Genomic DNA, 27403 nt, shown 5'->3' with positions numbered 1-27403 from the left:
AAAAACAAGGTAATTTTCATCATATGTAAAAAATTTTTTTTATAAAAAATGTAATTTTCATCATACATGTATATTATTTTGGATGGAATTTGGACTTCATTTGTCAATGTGAATCCTAATACCCCTTTGTGGGCCCAAATTGCTTTAATAATTATTCGATAAATATGTTTCTTTTTTCGAAGTAAAATATCAACAAAAAAACAAAAAAAAAAACAACCCTGAATATTTAAGATGCTGTATTCATTGCAAAAATGAAAGATAGGATCAATTGTAATTTGAATGTTCGGCAACAAGAGGTCATAATTAAAAGTAATAACAACTACAGGTAATTGAAGGTATGCTCATGTTGCCGTCTAGGGCCTATATTTGAAACAAATATCTATAAACATTATTTTCATTCTTATTTCCTAATCAACCTTCTGGTATTCTCATAAGAACATGATTTGAAACAACAACATTGAAATAATTGTCTATTGTTTCTGTGTAACGGTAATCCCATTATGTCGACAATTTTCATAGCCCGAATTTCTTCTGATGCATTGAGTAAGAAAATATCTCTGATTTATTTTAACACAAAAAAATAAATATTTATACATTTTGTTACTTTACGTGAATTACACCTATCAACAGTTCAGGTGAGCGACATATGGAAACTCCCAAACCGTCGTGCACCTCTTTTTAAAATAATTTCATTAATCAACACCCGAACTGTCGTGAACAAACTCCCGAACCGTCGTAACCGAAGTCCCGAACCGTCGTTATCAAACTCCCGAAACGTCACACCAAGTGTCGAACAGTCGCGGACCCGAAACGTCGTGGGCCCGAACTGTCAGTAATTCGGGGCATACAGTCTAATTCAAGTAATTGATTGATTGATTGATTGATTGATTTATGTTTTCCGCCACACTCAACAATTTTTTTCAGTTATCTGGTGGCGCGCCCAGTTTTTTATTGGTGGAAGAGAGAACCCAGATACAATATACCTGGAAAGAGACCACCGGCCTTCCGAAAGTAAACTGGGAAATTTTCTCACTTACCAGAGCGAGCGGGATTCGAACCCACGTCGGCAGAGGTGAGAGGCCGTGTGATTTTGAGCGCGATGCTCTAACCACTCGGCCACGGAGGCCCCTATTCAAGTAATTGAAGACCTACATCAATTAGAATGTGGGCTATATACATCAAAACTAACATGTATGATTTTCTGTCTAACCATGTCTCAAATATTTAGTCAATGATAAGAATACGTTTGAAACTGTTTGACACAGTCTTCACGAAAACACTTAAAACTTGCTGGTCAGTCTGAATTTTCTCGCCCACAGTGACATTTATAAATTTAATACTGGCCCCCTAAATTTTCATATGTTTATCACATACATTATGGGATGCATTGTAAAATTGTACAATTAATTTACTGACACTATGGTTACTAGTATTACTCTTATTCATATCCACCCTAAGACATCCTTTCTGTCGATACAAAAAAAAAAACAAAAAAAAAAAAAAAACAAAAAAAAAACAGAAAGTAAAAAACAAAAACAAAAAAAACAACACCGTACACGGTATTTTCTCTCTTTTAGCCCGGAAACAACAAGACTACAAATTCACGTATTTTTCACAAACATGAAAACAGCCCAAGTGCATTTTAGGAAGTAGCATTCTCTACCAACATCAAAGTAGCCTTCTCTAACATCAAATGTAAACGATTAATTAATTCTATAAACTATAGAAATTGCATAAAATCAGAGATAACTGCAATTGACGAAGTTCATTTTAGTACGCCAGTTTCGAGATACGTCTGAGTTATTTGCCTTTGGAAAACTCTCGTACATAATAAGGAGCGAAAGAATTTGTTTACACATGGGAGTGGGACAGATATTCATCACAGCGTAAGTGAATGTACTCAGTAAGTTTCTCATACGCTGTTTGATAACCCGAATTCGACTGATACACAAACTAAGTAATTGATAAATCACACGGCCTCTTACCTCTGTCGGTGCTGGTTCGAATCCCGCTCGCGATGGTAAGTGAGAAAGTTTCCCAGTTTACTTTCGGAAGGTCGGTGGTTTCTTCCCAGGTACATTGGAACTGGATTCTCTCTTCCACCAATAAAAACTGGGCGCCACCAGATAACTAAAAAATTGTTAAGAGTGGCGGAAAACATCAATCAATCAAGATGGTCAATAGAAAGGTCTTATGTAATGTTCTTGTATATTGTGTTAACATGTTTATATATTGCATACCAATACAATGATTGCAATTTGTTAAAAAGTGCCAAATACCAGTTTTTGTGTTGAAAATATAAAAGGGGAATGTTGTTTATGAACAAACTGTGGATGCTACTTTGTTGATGACAATAAACAAACGCAACTTTATTATAAACTTCAGCTTCTCCATCGTCAAGTTCACATATCTATGTACAGCTTTCATTATAACATGCATAAATATGTTGGTTCTGAGTAATTTAGTTGATTGTCTATGCGAGAGCATGTTTTACTGATGTCCGTCGTCTGTCTTTCCGTCGGTAAACTTCTTTTTTTTTTTTTTTTTTTTTTTTACATTTTTGACTTCTTCTCCAGAACCACTGGGCCAATTTCAACCAAACTTGGCAAAGAGCTTCCTTGGGTGACGGGCTTTTTAGCTTGTACAATTGAAGGGCCATTTCCCTTTCAAAGGGGAGATAATTACAAAATAGGGTGGGGTCATTTAAAATTTTTCTTAAGAACCACTGGGCCAAAAAAGCTGAAATGTACATGAAAGTTTCCTGACATAATAGAGATCCACGTTTGTTTAAATCATGGCCCATGGGGGTAAGATGGGGCCACAAGGAGGGATCAAAGTGTTACATACAAATATATAGGGATAATCTTTTAAAATCTTCTTAAAAACTACCAGGCTAGGAAAGTTGATATTTATAAGAAAGCTTCCTGACATAGTGCAGATTTAAGTTTCTTAAAATAATGCCCCCGGGGGTAAAATGAGGCGACAATAGGGGATCAAAGTTTTGCATACAAATAAATAGGGGAAATCTAATAATGAAAATCTAGTCGGCCAGAAAAGTTTACATTCACATGAAAGCTTTTTGACATAGTCCAGATTGAATTTTGAAAAAAATCATGGCCCCTTAGAGTAGGTTGGGGCCACAATAGGGATCAGTTTTACATGCGAATAAATAGGAAAATATGGGCTAAGTTGACTCAGGTGAGTGATGTGGCCCACAGGCCTCTTGCTATTTTAAAATGAGTCTCGTTGTTGATAAATTGTTACCACAGAGGTTATGCAATGTTTATAGTACTTTTAATATTTGGTTTTCAAATGCAATTGGTGCTATTTGGCGCGCTGTTTTGGTAAATAACATTTAATGAGTTCACCTCTACGGTTTTCATCTCTTCAAATAAGTGATTGGTATCTTCTTTTCAGATGAGTGATTTTTTGATTGGAACGAATCTCATCATCTATTTGCTATCGGAATTAAATAAACAATATAATCATTTCGAATGGGTGGTTCTTGATGTATTTAGATGATGAAATTAATGATTTTTGTTTGGTACCTTCTGCTTAACAAACCAAGGAAATACATTAACTTGGTTTGTTTCTGTATATGTTTAGCGTAATTACAGGTACGTATAATATATTGATTATTGAAGTTACTTGACCTTTACTTGTGATTGATTGACTATTGATTACTGTCCTGCTCTAAATAGTTCACTCATATGGAGAGATCCTTTACTTCTCTCTGTATTTGTTCATGATTTTCACCTATTCTCTAACCCAGATATGTTTATTCTCAAATGAAGTGTCTATATGATCGAAATTGGTATTGATCGAATGTATATTGTTAACGTCCCTCTCGAGCATTTTGAATACACATGGAGACGTCACAATTGCTAGTGAAGGGCTCCAAAACTTAGGCCTATGCTTGGCACTTACAGCCTCTCGAGAGCAGGGATGGATATTTATCATGCAATACCTACTGTGGCACGAAGTCTGTTTTACGGGCTTATCCAAAGGACCGCCTCATTTGGTCGCCCCTTACGACAAGCAAAGGGTACTGAGGATCTACTCTAGCTCCGTCGCCGAGTGCTTAGAGCATCGCGCTCAAAATCACACGGCTTCTCACCTCTGGTCGGCGCGGGCTCGAATCCCGCTCGCGCCGGTAAGTGAGAGTTTCCCAGTTTACTTTCGGAAGGTCAGTGGTCTCTTCCCAGGTATATTGAATCTTGATTGTGTCTTCCACCAATAAAAACTGGACGCCAACAGATAACTGAATTATTATTGAATGTGGCGGGAAACAGTAAAACAAGCAAATCTATTCTAACCCGGATCCTCACGGGATTGATAGTCGACAACTCTTGGTAAATAGATAGTCATGGAAATAAGTATGTTTAGTATAGAATGTGAAGGTATATTACAATGAGTGATGTCATATATTGCAATGCATGTCGTCATCTGTTAAAACGCGATGTTACAATGAGTGAGATCGGGGGGGGGGGGGGGGGGGGTATTGTTTTGTCCTGTCTGTAATCCCGTCATTCTCTCTGAAATTTTAATTTTTGCTAATAAATTTTGAACGGTAAGTGCAAGAGCTTTGATATTTCACATGAGTATTCCTTGTGACAAGACCTTTCCGTGGGTACCAACATTTTTTACTCTGTGACTTTGACTTTGGAGTTTGACGTACTTTATCAAAACTTTAATCTTGCTAATAACTTTTGAACAGTGTGGTATGTGCTAGAGCTTTGATATTTCACATGAGTTTTCCTTGTGACAAGACCTTTCCCTGGGTGCCAACATGTTTGACCTTGACCTTGGAGTTTGATTTACTTTTTAAAAATTGACATTGGTCATAACTTCTAAATGGTAAATATTAGATATTTCATATTGTACCTGAGCATTTCTTTTGACAAGATCTTTCTACTGTCACCAAGGTATTTGTCATTGTGATATTATCCATCTTTGGAATTGGCCAATATCGAGGGCATTTGTGTTTCACGAACGCATTTTGTTGATATCACATTTAAATCACTATAAATTAGGGTAACCAAGCTTTCCTGTAACTGTGATGAGTGATTGATTGATTCTAGTTATTATTGTTTTAATTTTACTGTTCATTAAACAGGAAATGATATTATCAACTTTCTGATGAACATGAGAATATTTCAACCATATAGAGACGTCATCAATGCCGGTGAAGGGCTGCAAAATTTAGGCCTATGCTCGCCGTTTATATGACCTTAGAGCAGGGAGGGATCTATATCGTACCACACCTGCTGTGACACAAAGCTCCAGGTTTTGCAGTCTCATCCAAAGGACTGCCCCATTTAGTCACTCATGAGATAAGCAATTGATACTGGGGATTTATTCTAAACCGGATCCCCACGGGAAGTAATCCTGATGAAGATGAATGAGTAAAAATGATTTTAAATTATTTTAGTAAACTGGGTTTGGTAGTATTGTATGAATAATTCTACATAAAATTCTAATTTTATCATTTTATTATAACGCATATACGATTTATATGACGCAGACCAATATTGCCGTAGCAACAAAATGGAAACTGAACAGGCAACCGTATTGTGACGTCATTTCCAGGACGTCACATAACGGAACTAAACAGTATTTTTTTTAATTATACGATCTAAAGACTGTTGATAATCTTCACCTTTGATCAAGCCAAATAAACTGATTAAATTGTGTGTTAAAAGTAAAATTGATTTATTTTAGCATATTCAATCGGCTTCGTGATGGTTCTATGATATTAAGAAGTACTGATATTTCTGTATATTAATTTTTGTTGCATTCCAAGTCAATTGATTTCTTCAGGAGGGTAATACCCTTATACACTTAATGCAGAAAAAAACTAGTTCTTTTCTAATATTTATTTCTGGATAATGTATAGACAATCTAAGACGTGATATCATTTTCTAAGCTTTGGCCTTATCATCATCATGGTCTTCTTTAATGCCGCATCGTCTCGATAAGGCATCGCTACATTTTGGGTCCAAGGCGTCCAGACCGCGTAGTGATAACCAAATTGAAGACGGTTCGCGAATTTTCCGTTCAAGTTAGATGTTATGCAATAGCTGTACCACCAACCTCCATAGTTTTCTGCCCCGCAGTTACGATTGTCGTCCCGATCATTATCATGATCATATGTAGAGAATAGCTTTCCACTCTTGTTTCTCAATCCGTCTCCTACAACAGAGTATTACACATTTAATGAATAATAGAATCCTGAAAAAATGTCAATTTCGAAGAAAAAAAATCTTATCTACATATGTACTACTGCAAATCTGCACGTACATCCAAATGCATATTCGTATACAACAGGACATTGTTAACCGAAAACATAAATTTCATAGACCCAGCATAGAGTATCAGACTCAAGGGAGGAGTCAAACTTGACATGTAGTGTTTATGTGTAGTATATTTAGAGAAGTTCTTCTTTAATGCCGATTGGTTAGAGCATAACGCTCAAAATCACACGGCCTCTCACCTCTGTCGGCGCGGGTTAGAATACCGCTCGCGCCGGTAAGTGAGAAAGTTTCCGAAGTTTACTTCCCAGGTACATTGTATCTGGGTTCTCTCTTCCATCAATAAAACCTGGGCGCCACTAAATAACTGAAAAATTGTTGCGTGTGGCGGAAAACATTAAGCAATCAATCAGTCTTTAATACTTTTGATAATGGAAGGCGAATATAACGAACGATTAATCACTGAAGCAGTGGGGTTAAAATGGTTCACAATTATATATGTGAGTTAACATTTCTTTTCAAATGCGCTCTAACCAATATATTGAACAAGAGGGTAGAAATTCAAATGTGGGAAGGACGGTCATCACACATGTAGGGGAAATGGAGCACTCCATCATGGTGAATCGCATTACTATTACGAACGACAACTATTGCAAAAGTAGGGTCTAAAGAGGAAGAACAAACGGTAAACATTCAGTGGTTCTCTCACGGACACGTCGTTGTAATAAATAACAATGGGTAAGAACACAAAGATAGAAATGTTAGACGATATTGAGAAAAAATCGAAGTGTGGACAATGGACTCTTTAATTGTGAACACTAACAGGAGGATCACTGTGAGGAACAAATGTCGCATTTCACTATAGAAAAGATGTGACTAAAACTGTAAAAGGTGAAGATAACAAACAGTGATCAATCTCATTACTCCTATAAACAATACAAATTATTAAGTTGGGCAAACACGAACTCCTGGATATACCAGATATGGGATCAAGTCCCTACATAGGAGGAGTAAGTATCCTCTGTCGACCGGCGGTGGTGTAGTTTCCTATGAAGCACGGAAGCATTGTTGCGCTAAAAGTGAAATAATTTAAAATCAAGTTCAAATGGATATTGGATTTTAAACAATATAAAAATGTCTCAAAATTAAAAAATAATTGCAGTAGAAGTAATAGATAATCGTTGTTTTTTTTAATTGAAGGAAGTTACGGTGTCCTTACCCCATATATCTGTGTTCAAAATTAAAGAAAAAGAGACTCTGAAAATACCTTTCTTAATTGTCTAAAATTCACCAGCCTCCTGGCCAACACCAGGGCTTTGCCCACCCCCCTGCTCTTTCTGCTTTCATATTTATCTTCCCCAAGCTACGCCACTGCCCACTTACACCTGCTACGCGCCCTTTACACTTCTCACCTTCAAATAACTCTGTTATCACCATAGGTTCCGTCTTCGACGGGCGTATAGAAACTATGAAGTACATGCTTCATATGATTGGATATCTGTCCATTGTTTGTGTAAATTTTGCTAATGACTGATTAGCTGATCTACAATTTACTGGTGACCCGTTCATCGAATTTTCTCCGATATTTTCTCATAAAATTATGCAGCTGTTGATGAGTTCGCCTTGTAAGAGCTGCAAAATTGACTCTATACCAACATACCTATTAAAACAATGTATAGAAAGCTTCATTCCGATAGTAACATCTCTAGTCAACAAACACCTTACTGATTCATATGTTCCAAACATCTTCAAATAAACAACTATCCAAAATTTCTTAAAGAAACCTGGATTAGATAAGGAAACTTTGAAGGAACATCGTCCGGTTTCAAATCTCTCTTGTGTACGAAATTGTTGAAAAAGTAGTCTCGGCGAGAAATAATGAGAACCTAAATGCAAACAACTCGATGGATAGTAAGCAGTCGACGTAACGACCGTGTCACTCAATCGATATTTCTTAGTGCTTCACGACATAGTTACAACTTTGGATAATAATTGTTGTATTTTTGCGACGTTGGATCTCGTATTCGCATTTGATGTTATTGACCATCATATTCTTTTTCAACGAATTTGCTATATTTACGTTATTTACGGTATAACTTGGTCAGCTATATCTTGGACCAGGTCGTATCTGAGTGTTAGAAGTCAGCGTGTGTCCATCGGTTCTGAATTATCGGAATCCCAATAAATACCGATTGGCGTCCCGCAATTTTTTTTCCTGTTCCTGTTCCTGTGCCTCGACTTTATTGTCTGTTTAGTAAATCTATCGGTCATACATGTATAATTTATATGTGATATTCACAATATGGATTGCCAGTGCTACGCTGATGACAGTCAAATTTATATCACGGTTAAACAACGTGGCAGCCGAGATGATATTTCAGACCGACTTGTGGCATATCTAGCAGCTATTGGCATCTGGATGGGTTCAAACCTATTAAAGCTGAATCAGGATAAAGCTGAATCAGGATGAAATAGAATTGATAGTGTTCATTCCGAAAGGAAATATATCTGAAAAACTTGACTTCCACATTTCGTTCGGAGGAAACATTTTAACTGAGGCAGACTATGTGAAAAATCTTAGGACAGTTTTTGACAAGTCACTTACCATGGACAATGAGTGCAGTCCCGTTGCAAGATCATGCTACATGCATATCTGTCGGATAGGTAGAATTTGTGCATTCATCTCTGAGGTCGCATGCAAGATACTTATGAACTATTTGTTAACACCAAGATTAGATTATGGAAATGCCCTGTTATATGGAGTGAACAAGCAGTACACGAACAAACTTAAGTCTGTACAGAACACTGTTGCTATAGAGTGGTAATGCTAACAGGAAAATACGAACACATTACGCATGTTCTGAAGCAATTGCATTGGCTTCCATTCGAGTACCGTATTCAATACAAAATTCTGTGGTAAGTTTACAAGTGTTTTCACAACCTGCCTCTTGGATATTTGTCAGAACTGATAACACCATATATACCGGCGAGATCGGTAAGATATGAATCAGCCTGTCTGATCACAGGTACTAAGATGAAGACTTATGGAGAGTGGAAGTTTAACATGGCGGCAGCGACACATTGGAACGATGTGTCATGTGGACTTAGAAATGTACAGAAACTTGACTGTTCTAAAAGAAATTTCACGATCCACATATTTCGTTATGCTCTTGGGGGGGGGGGGGGTGCATTTATGATTTTTCCCTATAACATTTATGCCAATACTGCTTTAGCTTTTTTTCACGCTTTTTTTTCGAAATAGGGTATTTCAAGTGTGTTTATTGTTGGGAAAGTTTAACCTTTGAAATGTTAGCGTACCGTCCTAAAACACTTTGCATTTTTAGATGGTGCTAAAAAAAACTTTAGGTATCGATCTTAAAGGGAAAGGCAACCCTAACCACATTGTTGCTTTTATGAATACAGTATCACTTGCTAATATCGTAAATGACAGTCTTTAAATACAAACATCTTTGTTTAACAATTAAATCAATATTAATATATCATTTATTTTAAATTATCCGTTGCTAAGAGAGTGGCCATTGATGTTTAATTTATGACATCATATTGTCTGTTCCGGTTTATTTCATCAGGATCTAAGCACTGTAAACATGACAAGTCACGAACAGTGAAGTTTTGAGTCGTATAGATTTCAGCCCGTTCTTTGCAAGACGATATTGAGAAAATTAGTCGTTCATTTGAGTCGCAGACCAGACAGACGGTAAGCGTTTCTTCTTACAAATGTCTTGAACCTCAACTTGTCATTACGCAAATGATGGATCTACAGTTTACATACTCTTTTTTTCAAATTACTTGGTTGGGTCGGGAATTTAAAAAAGAAATCTTTTTTCCAATTTCCCATTTGTATTAATGTAATTAACTGCTTGACAGGAAAAGCATCAACCTATTTATTCGTAAAATCGACCACACGCACATCTTTGATGATCTTAGAATCTCATCAAAACTGGAACAGACGGTGTGACGTCAACATTATGGAATTTTGCGGTCTTGAATACAAAATAGTTCCGCATCATGGCAGCCTTCGTAGATGGCGGGAACTACAATTTTTAACGTTTTCAAATTAGTACTGAAGCTTATCTAGGTCATATATCAAAAGAGTAATATGAGAAATCTTTATCATACAATCAATCCTATCATTTATTATGTGAAAATGTTTTTGGTTAATTTCCCTTTAATAATAATGTTTTATTTTGATCGTCTTACAGATAAAGATTTTATATTATACTGTCATTTAATTTCATTTAATTTTGTTTCATTGTTGTATTCCTCGTTTATGCCCTTGTAAAGCGCCTTAGAGTAATTTGTTTTAGGTAAGGTGCTATATAAATTCTAACTATTTATTATATTGTATTTGAACGAAGGTTATCTCACAGAAGAAATATCTCCGTTTTAATCCAAAAAAAAAAAAAAAAAAAACCCACAATAAATTGCATTTCAGTATTGCAAACAAAATATATGAAACACTGGCGACCTATCTCGTTATTTAATGTAGATTTGAAGCCATATTCAGCCACATCAAAAAGATTCTAGATGATATAAGTGATACACAGAAGGGATTTATACAAGCATGATTCAGTGGTAAAAGTACTCAGTTTCCATATGACCTTATTAATATCTAAAAAAGAAAATAATGGATTATTCATTCTACTAGACTTTGATAAAAAAAAATTCATCCTCAAGGCTCGTAAACCATTGCATTTTGGTGATCCACTTATTAAATGGCTACATCGAATTGAATTAGCATTAACTTTGTAATGAGTAACGTACATCTATCGGATCGTGCTCAGTCTGGACAGGCATTACAGCAGGGGACTCTCTGGCTCCATTTTTAATTCCAACAATATTACGAGCAATTTCACTCAACGAAAATATCAACGGTATAATTGTTGGTGGGGAAGAAAATAAATTTACTATTGAATGAAAGTGGATACTCTTTAAGAGAATCAATCGGTGTTATTCACAAGTTTTGTTGCAGTTCAGGCCTGAAATTTAATCGTACAAAATCACAAGCAGAATAAATTGATAGAAAGAGGCTTTTTATCCTTATTTTTTTTTTTAAATGTGCCGTGGTTAAAATCTGTTTCAAACTTTCTTGATTATATTTTACCAAAAATCCTGATTATATGATCACATGTAGTTATCCATTCAAAATTACTTTTGCTAAGAAGTTAACAGGAACATAGACAAAAAGAGCTTTCACACTAAATGGTAACATCACAATTATTAACACTTTAGCACTTCCTAAGCTGATACATCTATTTTATGTCCATACGTGGAGAAAACATGTAAATTTAAGAAAAAATGACCAATCAATATGAACATACCATCTGCACATCTCCATATGGTGAGCAATGAATGTAGAAGTTTTCAGGGGGTGCACTTGTTTCTAGGTACATACACAGATAAAATCATATCTATAGAGAGACGGACAGACGGACAGACAAACATGGTAATTCCAATGTTCCAGAACTTCACTTATGGAAGGTATAAATATCCGAGAACGGGTCGACGTACATACTGTTACCTAGCATAATTTCACATGTTTTTATCGAGACAGATGTTTCTTATCACGTTATATTTTAAATTATAGAATCAACAAAAGTGTGTGTAATAATAGCAAAAGTGCAACAACATCGTATGTATGTAGGCCAACCCTTTTTATAATGAAAACAAAGCTTACTTAACATTAACTGAAAAGATAAGAAGGAAGTTTGAAGTAGATGTGATTCAGCATATTTTTTTTAATTTCGAGAATATTCAAGAAATTGGCAAATGCAAGGAGTTTTTCTTGTATCAGAAGTTGCTCACAACACTTTTCTGATATGTCAATGTAATAGAAATAGAAATGTTAAAACTCCAAACACAACCATACACTGTATATCGTTGCACTTTTACACTTACCCTGGATGATCGCAATAATTACCTGAATTACATTTTCTTAAAACAGTGATGATTCCGAATCAAGAGAAGATATAACTCGATTTCAAGGTCGCAATATTATAAGGACATCACTTTTGCGTATAATATGTATAAAAGATGTCCCAGAGAGTTATTGGATATGAAAAAGAAATAATAAATAATCATTTGAGAAGACAGGTCACGTATACAGCTTATCGCTACATAACAGTAATATATAACGACGAAATATTATTACCGTTCCCCGCGATACAAGTATAAGAACCCGTACGTCGTGACGAACTTTTTCATTGTGATGTCATGTGGTGCGAAGAGGAACATTTCTGTACAGCTTTGTGATTGTTGTTGGAAAGCCTTAACTGGGCTGCGCATATACCTATTAAAACTGAAAAATAATGTACTAAAGGGAATAAAAAAGTAGATAATTTCTTACTTTAGTTAACTTTTCCAAGATTTTATAGGATATTTCTTATATATTGTAAAAATATTAAAAACGTAGGAACTATTTTCGTTGATGGTTGAGATGTAACAGTTCATTTGGTTGCATTTTCGTGGGTGTGGTTTCTATGCATTGAAACGTTACACACATTGTATATTTCGTTATGGTTTTATTCGATTGAATCATTTATGCTTATTCTCATTCTAATTATCTGAATTTAGCTAGTGTATGACCTTGCACCAATGTCGTTTTGTCGATATTCTTGTGTTGTCGTAGTACGCAATATATAACGTCAGAATGTGACGTCATAATGCAACCTACGTAGTGCATGTTATAAACAATCATTACTTACATAAACATGTAGAGAATGTGTGTCAGGACAAGTTTAATAAATATTCTATATTTGAGTATTGTCATTTGTAACGAAATGCCCATACGTGGTCTTAATCACCAAGTACTACATGTACTTAGACTTTGTCAATAAGGTATTCCAATATAAATGATAAATAATCTTTAATTTTAGAATCGAATATTGAATGATAATCAACAGTGAGCATTGGCCATATACTAGATTCCTACCGATTTCCACGAATGTTTGCATGAGATGTTTGCATGGAGGGGGGGGGGGGGGGGGCTTTTATGGAAGGAAACCAGATTACCCGAAAGAAACTCACGTGTCCGAGTGGGCGACCACCAGACCCTCTCACATACAGCCACTGCCAATCACGGGGATCGAACTCGGGTCGCAGTGGTGCGAATCCAGTACGTTAAATCAAAATGCTATGCAGACACTCATCTTTTTATCATCTTCAAAGTACTTGTACAGAGAAATAGATTTTCGTTAAAGACAGTGATAGTTTGGATGTTTGATTAATATATATCTACTTGTTGTGAAGGTGCATATCTAATATATATCATTTTCTGCATGTATTGGATCTGTATTATGTTAATGTAAAACTTATACGGTACCAATTTTGATGCACCAGATGCGCATTTCGACAAATAATGTCTCCTCAGTGATGCTCAACCGAAATGTTTGAAATCCGAAATAACTATGAAGTTTTAGAGCTAGATATAACCAAAAACAAAAACAAAAAAACCAGAAAAACAAAAAAAAAAAACAGCGTGCCAAAAAAGTGGAGTCAAATTCGTCCAAGGATAAGAGCTATGCATGAGGGAGATAATCCTTAATTTTGAAATGAATTTCTAAATTTTATAACAGCAATTAAATATAAGTGTCATGAATTGAGATAACATTGTGTAAAAATAACACATACCCGCTGTTCCTGTATATCCGGACACAGTTATTATGTATTTGCTGCTTTCATTCCCGATCCGAAATGTAGAATACAAGGCATATGCTGTTTTGTCAACAAAACTCGTAATGTCCACCCGAAGTTCATAATTATCAGTGTTCGTAAGAATGTTGATAATATCATTTCCTGTTTAATGAACAGTACAATTAAAACAATAATAACAAGAAACACATTGCCAGCAATGAGTAAGTAATCCATTACGGTACATCTCTGAGAAAGTGTTTGAACACAAACATTTGGAAATGGTAACAGACATTTGAATGGAAAAACTAATCTTTATGACATTTTGTGGTATAGATGAACAACATTTTGGGTGTTTTAACGACCTTCCCTAAATCACAACCTCTATTTTTTTCACTCCAATCCCAGAAATGGTATGCCTTTATCTAAAAGCGTTTTATACAAAAGGATGTATAAAGAAAGATAATTTTGTGCGGTTCTGCCGACCGGAATTGAATTTCAAAACATGGGCAGCTTCTAACTCTTGAATGCCCCATATGTATCTAGTGATATTCCATCATCACCTGCATATTACCTTAATGTCTGAACTGCTTTTGATATACGAGATCATGATCTACGTATGATCAATGTTAAAATGAGGCAGGTTAATGAAAAATAAAATGATTGTGCAGAAGTTCCAAAAGTCTTCTTAAAGGCGCATGAACACGATTTGACCTGATTTTTTTTTTAATTTCATGCTATCATTTTTACTGGTAACAGAGCTTAACTAAAGTATGGTCAACCAAACTTTCAATATTAGTTGTTGAGTTACAAGTGAGATACAGCACCCACAATTCTTTGTAATGTAAACAAGGCACGGGTCATGTTTGTGTTTACATATAGATTGCTTAATATAAAATAGCATGTTTAAAACAAAATGAGATGGCACGATCCTTATTTACCTAACTCCCACGTACCTTGACGATTGACACTCACAACCATTAGAAATGCCTTAGTTAGCATTCAAAACATATATGAAAAAATGAAATTAAAAAATTCTCAGCTCACGATGTTCATGTCCCTTTAAAAGAAACATTTTCCAAAGTCTATTTCGTTTTAATGATCAGGTTGCACGTAGGTTAATTAACTTTAACTGACTGTTAACTTGCCATTAACTTAAACAATCATATAGTGTTAACTTGAAGTTAACTGTCAGTTAAAGTTATCTAACCTTCATGCAACTGGGTCCATATTTGCAAATACGATCTATCACTTGGCCGAATGCTATTTGGGGTGTTTCATAACAATTGTAAGACTGTTCTTGACATACTTAATTTGAAAATTTTAGTCACAAAGCAATGCTTATTTTTGTAGTAATTTCAATAGAGTTATAAACGGTAAAGGAACTCGCTTAGGAAAGTTTGTATAAATTAGTTTCCCTCGTGTGGCGTGTTATATTTCAATCTTAAGGCTATATTCAATGAAAACAGGTCTCAGGTGTTCGTATTTTAGAGGCATAAAGGAAATGGAAACATGGGATGGTTTGCCAATCTCTTTCAATGCACCATCTTCTTAATTTAGGATCATAACATTTGAATTACTATCACATATTTGTACATGTCATGTTATAGCGTACTTTTTATTGGCTTTTGTACACATAATAAAGTATATTAAAGTATATGTATATAGAAATTCATATATAATTATCAGTATGTGTGTGGAGAGAGATAGTGAAAGAGAGAGAGAGAGAGAGAGAGAGAGAGAGAGAGAGAGCGAGATGTTTTAAGTAAATATTAAGTTCCATCTGTTCCATCGAGTATCTTTTTTTTTCACAATACTTACATGCTATCAATTTGTGTGTTTCATAAAATAATCTCATTTGTGATATTGCAGCGGGCAAGTTTAAAGATTTCTTATTTCATCTTGCAGTGTAGACATAATACTTCAGAAATAAATGATAGTGTTTTGTAATCACTATTATTTTCAATACAAGCTAAATAAAGGATTTCTCTGTAATTGTAATCTGTCGCTCAGTCTTATCTTCTAAACAGTGTTTGAATTCTACCAGACCTAGTTATAAACAATCACATTCCCTATATAGTTCCTATCATTTTACATTAGTTTGGTTCACAAGACCGAACATTACACGTTTAATAATGGGCTACAGTTTCGCAGTTACTCCCCTTACATTGGAAGTCGAGGTGTTTATCGGTGCGATAATAAGTTTTGCATACAATACCAGTAACATACTGAGTATAGAGAAAGCTTGCAGTGTCATACTCTTTATCATGCTGAATGTCAGAATGCTGTATCTTTAACGCCGGTATTTATTATGAAAACAAGATCCATGATATACCTACCAATCCAGTAATCTTTGGGTGGTTCTCCAAATCCATTTTTGTAATTATCCCAAGTTTGATTAAAATCCGTAGAACCATCTTGTCTTCTTTGTATGGCCTATATGAAAAGTCAGTTTGGATTATGTTAATTCTAGACATTAAATACATAGTAGTATAAGTCTGCTTAAGCGCTTCAAATAGTGAAATATTATATTATATATTATTTCATTCAAACTGACGGACTTTAAAAAGGCAACACCAATTTTCTTTCAAATGAAAATGGATGAATATTTTTCCTTATTGTAAAATTCCCAACACCATGCATGGATCTGTATAAAATACACTGTCTGTCTGTGTTACCCTTTTGATTTGTTTACACGGTGTGAGTAGCATTGCACGAAATATTCCAGACATTATTCAAAATGAAAAAGTAAAACCAGTTTGTTTCATCGTGAAAGAACGAGTTTGTCAATGACATATACAATTGCAACTGAAATAACTCAGGGAGTTAAACAAAGTCTTGTTCTAGCAAAGATTTGCGACAACAAGCACACAGTATGCTGTAAAGTGAAAAGTAGCAACAAGTTTAAGGTTCAGTCTTGCATGTTAAGGCAATTGGTACAATTTCATGGCCAAACGGGGTCCATTAATGCTCGCCCAATATCTAGTTAACAATATGTGAAAATACAACGTCAACAGGCGTTCATACGGTAATGTCAATCGGAAAATGGATCTACCGCTTTTGCGACGATTGTGGGGCGATTATCATGGAGCATTTTCTTGAATATTGAAATGTCAGGGGATTCTCTGCAGAAGATCTTTCAAATATTTACATCTGAAACCCAATAAGGACGATATAGAGTGTAATAGACCCTAAATTGGCTAAATTAACACCAAAGGGAACACGGATCTTACATTCTGACTAATCGGGACTCAACGCAAGTGGTTCTGACGGGCAATTGCGGATTGACCGACGTACGAGTCAACCAATAATTGCGTGCTTGAAGAAGGAGAATTTAGCGAAGGTAGTGAAATGGTTTTCGGTGTGATTAACAGAAATTGTCACTCCAATTGGTAATTTTTTCATGAAAAATAATTGCTTAGCGATATATATAGAATCAGTTATGTAGCCTATTCTGGTACCATTGTGCAACAATACGGACATCAGATATGCTTTTCATGACAAAGCACACTCACTGCGAGACTGGAAAGGTTATCTTAAGAAGAATGAGATAATATTCCCAAGAGAACCATTTCTCATTGAATGGAAAGACGTCTACGCAACGTCTACGCACCGTCATAAACTAGAACGGTGGACGTGAAGTAAGTCAGAATGTTTGATTACCCCTACCGCATCTGACCTCATCTATGGCCTCTCGGGGAATTGCAATTACGTTTCATATTGATGGATGTAAGACTTTATGGATTAGAGATATATGTTTCAAGTCATGAACATAGAGAATAAGACAAACAATTGTCCAGTGTTTCGTATTGATAGCCCAACAGCCTAACTTGGCTAAAACGCTGCATGAAATAATTCATACCAATAATCTTTCTTTGTACACTGATATTGACTACATATTGTTTCATTTACCTGATCACGATATTGGGCTCACGACAGCTTTAGACAAGTATTCTCCAGGCTTTTATTCACTTTGGCCAGCTTCCTAATTTCTATTCATGAAATTGCACGTTTCATTAAACGCAATATATTTTCCCCCATATGTGCCACTAGGTTTGATACAATTTTGTTTTCCGATCTCAATCCATTTTTATAAAGGCTCTGAAAATTTGTTCCTTAAAACTAAAAGATTCTAGGTTATCAAACGTTTTATCAATTCATACTGTGGAATCATCATTGATCGTGGGGGATTTATTTCCGTGGATTTCGTGGGTCACTCATACCCATGAATTTATGTGTCTTCGAACATTTTTTTAAAACCAAGTACCGGTAGCGTTATTTTCCATATTGACTTCCTATCGCTAACCCACGAAATTACGTCCCCACTAACAAGGACACTTTTGCTTCCCCACGAACATTGGGCTCCACGAATCAAAATTATTCCATAGTATTTGATTTCTGCCGAAGAGAATCGCAATATAAATTAAGCTATCCATGAAAGCTAGCACTTTCAAAAATAATTTGGCATGTCCATTTTCCGATTATCAACGAAGCAAAATTGTAATTTCATATCTACAATCTTAATAATGATCGAGTGAATATAACAAAAAGTGATAAATCTCAAAAATTCTATAAAAAATACAAAGTTAAGGGCATGTCAAACACGGACCCCCGGATATACCAGAGGTAGGATCTGGAAATAAGGAACATTATCTATTTCCTGTTGACTGCTCGCATAGTGTAAAATATGTAATATAAATTACATACTAAATGTTAACGTAACAGGAACGGATAGTGCAGTTTTAGTGAATTCTGAGAATATTATATAAACTCACCGTCCACCCTCCTCCGTCAGTTGTCATGTCACAGTACACCTTCCTTTCATGTCCACCTACGCTTATCTGATATATCCCATCTTGTCCTACCAAGCTTATGTTACTTTGTAATATCTCCATGCAACTTTTCACTGGAAAATTGTTATAATAATTAATTATATCTCCTATGCACACTGTGTGATAATATTGGGTTTACGTTTATTTCGTACAATAGTCTTCTATCCTACTAAGTTTACCCAATTTCTTATAAGGATATTTTACCGTTAGTGAAAGTAATTTCTATTCATCTGTTTTTTGTTTTTCACTTTCTTGTTTACATTTCTCACAGTGGATTTGAATATTACAACAATTTCTCGAATTTTTCAGGATAATGTGCAATAATGAAAGGTGAAAATACCGAATAGTGATCAATCTCATAACTCCTATAAGCAATACAAAATAAATGGTTAGGCAAACACGGCCTCATGACAAACCAGAGGTGCGATCAGGTTCCTAGGAGGAGTAAGCATCATATGTCGACAGGACATATCCACCATGAGCCCTATATCCTGATCAGGTAAACGGTGTTATCCGTAGTCAAAACCAGTGTGCCAAGAACGTCCTAATAATCGGTATGAAACACGTCAGGCAGCATTTGACGCAATGATAGGTTGTATTGACAAACTAGATCGTTATAACGATCATAGAATTTGCGAAATACTGACTTTAATCGAGACTGTTGAAACCCCATGTACCATGAATTTGTCAGTAGCTTGATTCGATTTAAAAACAGTTATTGTCCTTTAAACGAAATTTTGAAGACGTCCTTCTAGCTCTGAGAATGGATGACGTAGAAGAGATAATGTTGTGTGTTTTCTAATTATCCGAATGTACCAAACATGGAAAGTAGTTACGTTTGAAATTAATCAATAACATATTTCAAAAGAAATTTAGGATTTCGTTGGGTATGAACACAGGTTTCTTTCCGTTCTGATATGTGCTGCATTGAAAGTAGCTTTTAAATAAATAATTAAAAACAAAATTGTTAAAAACGTTGTGATCTATAAAAATTACAAACATTCACAGTAAATACACTTGTCCCATCGTTAGGGGATGAACGGATCACATCTGAGATCGAAATCTTTCCTTTACAATAGAAACTAAAAACAATTCCTAAAATTGTATAAAACAAAAATGTTTCCATATATCGGTCGACAGGGGATGCTCACTCCTCCTAGGCACCTGATCCCACCTCTGGTGTGTCCAGAGGTCCGTGTTTGCCCAACTATCTATTTTGTATTGCTTGTAGGAGTTATGATATTGATCATTGTTCGTTATCTTCACCTTTCATGATTTATATTGTGTGTTATGTGAGTGCATCTTCTGCCTATGATAAATTTTACATACATGAGTCAGTATTTCACATACTCTGTGGTTGTTTTAATGACTATATGTATGTCTTACATACCAGTGTTGTAATCTTTCAGATTCGTGATTTGCGGGTATGACATGGGTGTAAAGTTTTATAAATTCAGAATTGTAGTCCATTCGTTTGTTACAATGTCACAGTGCTGCTAAGGTACAGTGGACAATTTATGCAAATAGTTGGTTGGTTGTTTGTTTTATGTCATGTCGAATTTTTTTTCGCTCATATTGAGACAACATCAATTTTAGATGAACTACCAACAATTCATATCTATGCTTAGCACTTACCACAGGATAAAACTGAGGCATTCAGTCAACACAAAGTACACTGACAGGTCTGGAAGAACTCTACAATTCAATCTCCGTTCACTTTACTGAATGGCATAGTTTTATCTTCTGTAGAGTGAGGGTTCTTGAATGTGTCAATCAGGTCATATTCGAAACACTCGTGATTCTCACTTCAAAATGTCGGGCCTTTCGCGAAGGAGCAATCACTGCCTATATTTACATCTTAGGTCTTATGCGTCCTTGACATGATCGGTGCTCGAACTTACGACTTCCAGGTCACGAAGCGAGAGCTATCAATGACATACCCTACCGTTTGATAACACACATAATTAAAATACATACCGTCACACGTATATCCGACAAAGCCATCCTTACACTTGCATACGAACGTTGTTTGACCAGATGTACAGTTTCCGCCATTTTGACATGGAGAAGAAGCACAGTAATCGGTGTCTACAAAATAAAAAAAGAATAAACATTCGTACTTCAAATTTCATGCGTCTGAAAAAAAATCAACGTTATTTTATTCTTTTTTTTTTTTTTTTTTTTTTTTTGTTCATTTGTTTTTGCACGTTTGTATCTTTTATCAAGAGATGTTCAATGAAAAGTGAATATAAAGAACATGAATTAATCTCATATCTTCTAAAACAATACAAATCAAACAGTTCGGCAGACACGGATCCCTGGGCATACCAGAGGTGGCTAGGTGTCTAGGAGGACTAAGAATCTCCTCTCAACCGGTCACCCTCACCTTCTTGATCCATATGTTTTCATCAAGTAAACGGAGTATTTCTTAGTCAAAATTAATGTTCCAAGAATGACCTAACAATCGGTATGAGACGCATCAGACAACATTTGAGCCAATGACAGGTTTAAAATTGGCAAAATACGGACTTTAAACGAGGCCATTCAAACGTTTACAACATGAATCTGTTTGCCTGCCTCGATTTAAAAACCGATCATACACAGAACACGCTTTTGCATATCGAATCAGTTTAGAGATATAAACACCATAAACATGCTACATAAATATGGGAAGGTGACTATGGAGAAGCTAAATTCAAGTTATTACTTTTCCGTCAATATTCATTTTCAATACAATATCTAAGTACGAAGCAGATGTGGATGACTCCGTGACGTCTTTTATTCCAGTTCCCAGGGATATATCATATCAACATATGAATGAAAATGATTATTGTGAATAGATAAAAAAAAAAAGCCGATACATCTTAACGTCGAGTTGAAGGCCACAGCAAATAATCCATATACGATTAAGATGTAGAGCAAACGAAGGGTGTTACTAGTCAACAGAAGGTGATTACTTCCCCATAGGCAATATATATCGCTGGTGTTTACATGGGTAGGTCTTTACCATACCCTCAACTATACCAAAAGTGATATCATATGTCTCTTAAGAATAAGCATCCCAGGTCACAACCGCCATGATCTCTATATCTTGATCAGATAACGAGAGTCATCTTTAGTAAACCTCGGTGTACAATCAGCGGCTCAATCGGTGTATGTATGAAACATCTCAGACATAATTTTACCCAAGGAAATGTTGTATTGTAACGACCTTAAAACTTTCAAAATGCTAACTTTCAACGAACCTGTTGAAACTCATGTAATATCAACGTCTTTGTCAGTAATATGCCTCTATTTACAAAATGATCATATGCAGACCAAGGATATGCATATTTAATCAATTGAGAGACAAACACCATATTTATAATTATGATAGTGGAATATTGTTACATAATTATCAGAATTTGAAGATGGAGAAGCTGCTTTCATCCCTTTTGTCATAATGTCGGGTTGTTAGTTTGCCGTTAACATCTATGTTCAATAGAATAACTAGTTTTGACGCAGATATGGAAGACTATGTGACGTCTTTCATTTCGAGTTCATTGGGGCATATCGAATCGAGATAAGGATGAAAATGGTCATTTTGAATAGATTAAACGATTCAAATCTAAGAAACGTATGGGAGGCCACAACAAGATATTTTTTCAACTCATGTAGAAACTTTTGAATAAATTCAGCATTGTAAGAATATTAAGACAGATCAGCTAAAAAGGAGTACAATTCGTGCCCATATGAATTCCAACAAAGGGGATGATTTCAGCTTCTCCATCGTCAACTTCCCATATTTATGTAGCAATATTCCATTATCACCTGCATATGGTGTTTATATATCTCAGCTGATTCGATATGCAAGAGCTTGTTCTGGGTATAGTCAGTTTTCAAATCGAGGTAAGCTACTGACAAACAAGTTGATGGTACAGGGATTTCAACAGTCTCGATTGAAGTCAGCATTTCGCAAATTCTATGGTCGTTATAACGATCTAGTTCGTCAATACAACCTCACATCGGGTCAAATACTATCTGACGTGTTTCATACCGATTGTTAAGCCGTTCCTGACATCTTGATTTTGACTGCGGGTAACTCCGTTGACCTGATCAGGACATGGAGCTCACGGCGAGTGTGACCGGTCGACAGGGGATGCTTACTCCTACTAGGCACCTGATCCCACCTCTGGTGTGTCCAGGGGTCCGTGTTTGCCCAACTGTCTATTTTGTATTGCTTATAGGAGTTATGAGATTGATCACTGTTCGTTATCTTCACCTTACTATTGAAACATATGCGGCCGAGTTAAGGCACATTATATGACGTCTCAATGAAAAATACGCCATTATGAAGGTCATGACGTAAATATCTACATTCCTTTTGCGGTTGGAAATGTCAAAATATGTTTCGCTATTTACCACCGCTGTCAACAATAAACAGCAATCGTGTAGAAGTTTCTGTCAAATGGGTTATACTAATTCTCTTTGATATTGCGATAGTTTGAATTCATCCTTTATATAACATATATGCTAAAGTAATAACCATATTATATTGTGATCTTGATATCGCCCCTAATCTGCACGTATAGTGACTTTCACAATGGACTCATTTGCATAAACAGAGTTTCCGTACATACAAACTTCATCATTGGCACGACACCCCGAGGTTTTTGAGTGAAAGATGTTTGATTTATGTGACATGTAAACTTCAGTGTAAAAGGAAAGTTAGGGGAGCAAGTTGTGGCTTCAACAGAAAACATATTTTTCAGGCTAGATTCAACTTCGTATAAGCAAAAATCGCCGCACCTTGCATATTCAATGCAAAAATTAGACATGTTACAAGTCGCGACAAATTTGTTCTCATCACTTTTCAAATTAAGAAATTAATATGTTTTGAAGTTATATTAACTTCAACTTGCATTGATATCTGGATATCGTGCCAATGGAACGATTTATACGTTCGCGGTACGATTTTATCTTGATATTTGATCACGTGATATACACCTGATTTAGAGACTGTCGGTCTGGTGAAAAATGTATAGGAGGTCAATATGCACTTAATCATATACACATTTTTTTTGGTATAAAAGGGCGGTGAGTACAACATTTCTCAAAAATTGATCTGTTTATTAATGCGCTTTCCTCTGACATATTTATATGGCCCTACTTAACACAACTGCATAATACACAACTTATACGGCACCAATTTTGATGCACCAGATGCGCATTTCGACAAATAATGTATCTTCAGTGATGCTCAACCGAAATGTTTGAAATCCGAAATAACTATGAAGCTTTAGAGCTAAATATAGCCAAAAACAGCGTGCCAAAAAAGGTGGAGCCAAATTCGTCCAAGGATAAGAGCTATGCATGAGGGAGATAATCCTTAATTTTGAAATGAATTTCTAAATTTTATAACAGCAATTAAATATACATCCGTATTTTCAAGCTAGTAACGAAGTACTTAGCTATTGGGCTGTAGAGACCCTCAGGGACTAACAGTCCACCAGCAGAGGCCTCGCCCCAGGGGTCAAAATATAAAACTTATACGGTACCAATTTTGATGCACCAGATGCGCATTTTGACAAATAATGCATATAAATAAAACACATACCTTCACACTTGCTCCCTTTATAACCATCTGCGCACTGACATGAAAAAGTTGTTTCCCCAGATGTACAATTTCCTCCATGGTTACAAGGGGACGAGGCACAGTGATCGATAACTGCAAGAAGCAAAATAAATAATTACTTATAATTCACATAATATACCGTAAAATAGCCTGATCACATCTGCTTTGGGTTGTGTATCTTCATTGTATACAAATCATTTTAATATCAATTCAGAGTGGTTGTGTATATAATATGAATAATGTTTAAGAAAGTAATTTTTCATCGACCGTTTACAAGAAATGTACATTTCTTTCTTCCATTTCGTTGAAGAATTAATCGTATATGTCAAGATGTCTAGTATTTATTTTTTTTCGAGGGGGGAATGGTCGTGTCAAATTTTGAAAAATAGTAGGTATGAAAATTGTGGGTTTGAGATTTTTATGTGTACAAATTCACTGAAGGTTCCACATTTGATTTACTCTACATCTGGCACATGTGGCTAAAGGTTTGAGTTTCACAGCTGTTAATATTGTATTGAGGAGCAATGATAGGCGTTTGGTAGAACAATTCCGCGATCCAATAATATATTTATGTTTATGTGGGGTTTTGTGAAGTTGAATGATCCAGTATCACTTGAGTAGATCATATTCATTCGTTATATTGACTAGACTACCAAATGAGATTAAAACTGAAGAATTCCATATTTAGTAGGGGAAGTTCCACTAGAAGTAGGATTACACAATTTGGAATTGCTGTCAAGCTCGTTTGATGAGTAAGGAATTGTAGTAACTGTTTAGCAGTGTTGATATGCTGTTAAGACATAGTAGTACTTTCTGGAGATCACAATAATGCTAGCACACATAACTAAAACACATACCTTCACACTTGTTTCCTTTATAACCATCTGCGCACTGACATGAGTAAGTTGTTGAACCGGATGTACAATTTCCGCCATGTTGGCAGGGAGAAGAGACACAATGGTCGGTAACTGAAAGAAACAAACAAATCTGTACTTATGATTAAAAAAAACATATTGAGTATTATAACCTTGTTACATTTACTTTGTGCTGTTTAATTTCAAAGTTATTGTGTATAGAATCAGAGTATTGGTTAAGAAAGTGATTCTAGAATAACTAGAAATGAACATTTCCTTCGTCCATTTTTTGTTTGTTAAAGAAACAATGGTCTGTGATGTCAAGAAGTCTGGTATTGACTTCATCTTGAGGAGTGGTCATGTAAAGTTTTCACTTCTTGAGGAATATTTTGTGAGTTCAAATGTACTAAAAGTTCCACATTTGATATTCTCCACTTCTGGCACCTGTTACATATTGCGTGTAGAGTATATCCCCCACAGTCTTTAATATTTAAGTAGAAAAGAAATGCACTAGCAAACTAAGTAAAACTACCCAATGCAAAATTGCTGACAATTTCGTTTTAGACGTACATAATTGCTGTAACTGTTTTAACAATGTTGAGATGAGGTAAAGACAAAGTAGTACGTCTCTGGAGATCACAATAATCCTAGCACACATAACTAAAACACCTACCCTCACACGTGTTTCCTTCATAACCATCTACACACTGACATGAAAACGTTGTTGAACAGGATGTACAAATCCCGCCATGTTTACAGGGCGAAGAAGCACAGTGATCGGTAACTTCAAGAAAAGTAATAAATCAGTACTGATTCAAATTATATACTTAGAGTAAAATAAGGTGGTAACCCCCCCCCCCCCCCCCGTTATCAGTTACATCGGCCTTTGTTCTGTATATTGTATATTAATGCTTTCATTATCAACTTCACAGTTTGCATAGCACCAGAGTTGTCTTTAACAAAGGAATTTTGAATGAATAACTACTACAAATGAACATTTTATGTTACTTATGAAAGGTGAAGATAACGAACAGTGAGAAATCTCATAACTCCTATAAGCAATACAAATTAGATAGTTGGGCAAACACGGACCCCTGGGCACACCAGAGGTGTAAGCATCCCCTATCGACCGGTCACAACTTATGAGATTTGTGACAAACAAGTTGATGGTACAGAGATTTCAACAGTCTCCATTGAACTCAGCATTTTTCAAATTATATGGTCGTTATAACGATGTAGTTCGTCAACACAACCTATCTCATTGGGTCAAATGCTGTCTGACGTGTTTCATACTCACTGTTAGGTCGTTCTTGGCACACTGATTTTGACTGCAAATTTCTCCGTTTACCTGGTCAGGATATATGGCTCACGGTGGGTGTGACCAGTCGACAGGGGATGCTTACTCCTAGACATCTGATACCACCTCTGGTGTGTCCAGGGGTCCATGTTTATATACTTTGTATTGCTTATAGGAGTTATCTTCACCTTTCATGAAATTGATCACTGGTCATTATCTTCACCTTTCAAATCGCACCGGACCTTGATGAGGCGACTTTGTGTGACTTTACACATGTTTATAGAGGAGGGGGTCAGCTTGCCCATGTACAAGAGCTATTTTATCGGAGACAGCAATGTTTCATAAACAATTGTCAAGAGAATCAAAAAGAAATATTCTGTATGGTTTATGAAAAACGTTTTTTTTTCGGTATTCTTAATGAAACGATTCGTGTCATGTAGTCAAATATATACATTATTACATCATGGCAGCAACGTTCAATAAAGAAATGACTATATTGTTGTTTATATCTTAAATTGACATCATTCTTCATGCTGCACTGAGACACAAAAATATTTCTGAGGTAAGAGGTCAAACCTCAAAATAATTCATATTCATTAAGTCTCTATAAGTGAATATAACGAATAATGATCAACTTTATAACTCCTGTTCGTTATATTCACCTTTCATGTGGAATACAAAATAGAGTAGGACAAATCTACCTCGATATACCACTTAAGGGATCGGGTGCCTAAGAGGAGTAAGCACCTCTTATCGATCAGTTACATTCACCGTGTGTTGTATATCTTGATTAGATAAACGGAGTAATCCGTAGTCAAAATCAGTGTGTGTAAAGAACAAGTTAATGTACAAAACGATATCCCATTTGACATACTTAATATTAAACCTTGAGGGAATCGAGGACG

General features: G+C 35.6%; 1 protein-coding gene across 1 annotated transcript; it reads right to left on the bottom strand.

Moving 5' to 3' along the window:
* Positions 1–5871: 5871 nt before the first annotated feature.
* Positions 5872–26773, bottom strand: LOC130049682 (ficolin-3-like). The gene is made up of 9 exons (XM_056147584.1): positions 26722–26773; positions 25875–25985; positions 25205–25315; positions 24330–24440; positions 20711–20821; positions 18677–18807; positions 16241–16337; positions 13902–14066; positions 5872–6192 (listed from the first exon to the last, which is right to left on the bottom strand). Exons 1-9 carry the CDS (start codon positions 26771–26773, stop codon positions 5915–5917), a joined length of 1167 nt encoding a protein of 388 aa, XP_056003559.1. The 3' UTR covers positions 5872–5914.
* Positions 26774–27403: the final 630 nt, after the last annotated feature.

Source organism: Ostrea edulis, chromosome 8 (assembly GCF_947568905.1).
Source record: "Ostrea edulis chromosome 8, xbOstEdul1.1, whole genome shotgun sequence".
Lineage (NCBI taxonomy): Eukaryota > Metazoa > Mollusca > Bivalvia > Ostreida > Ostreidae > Ostrea > Ostrea edulis.
This window is presented reverse-complemented; position numbering and strand designations above follow the sequence as displayed.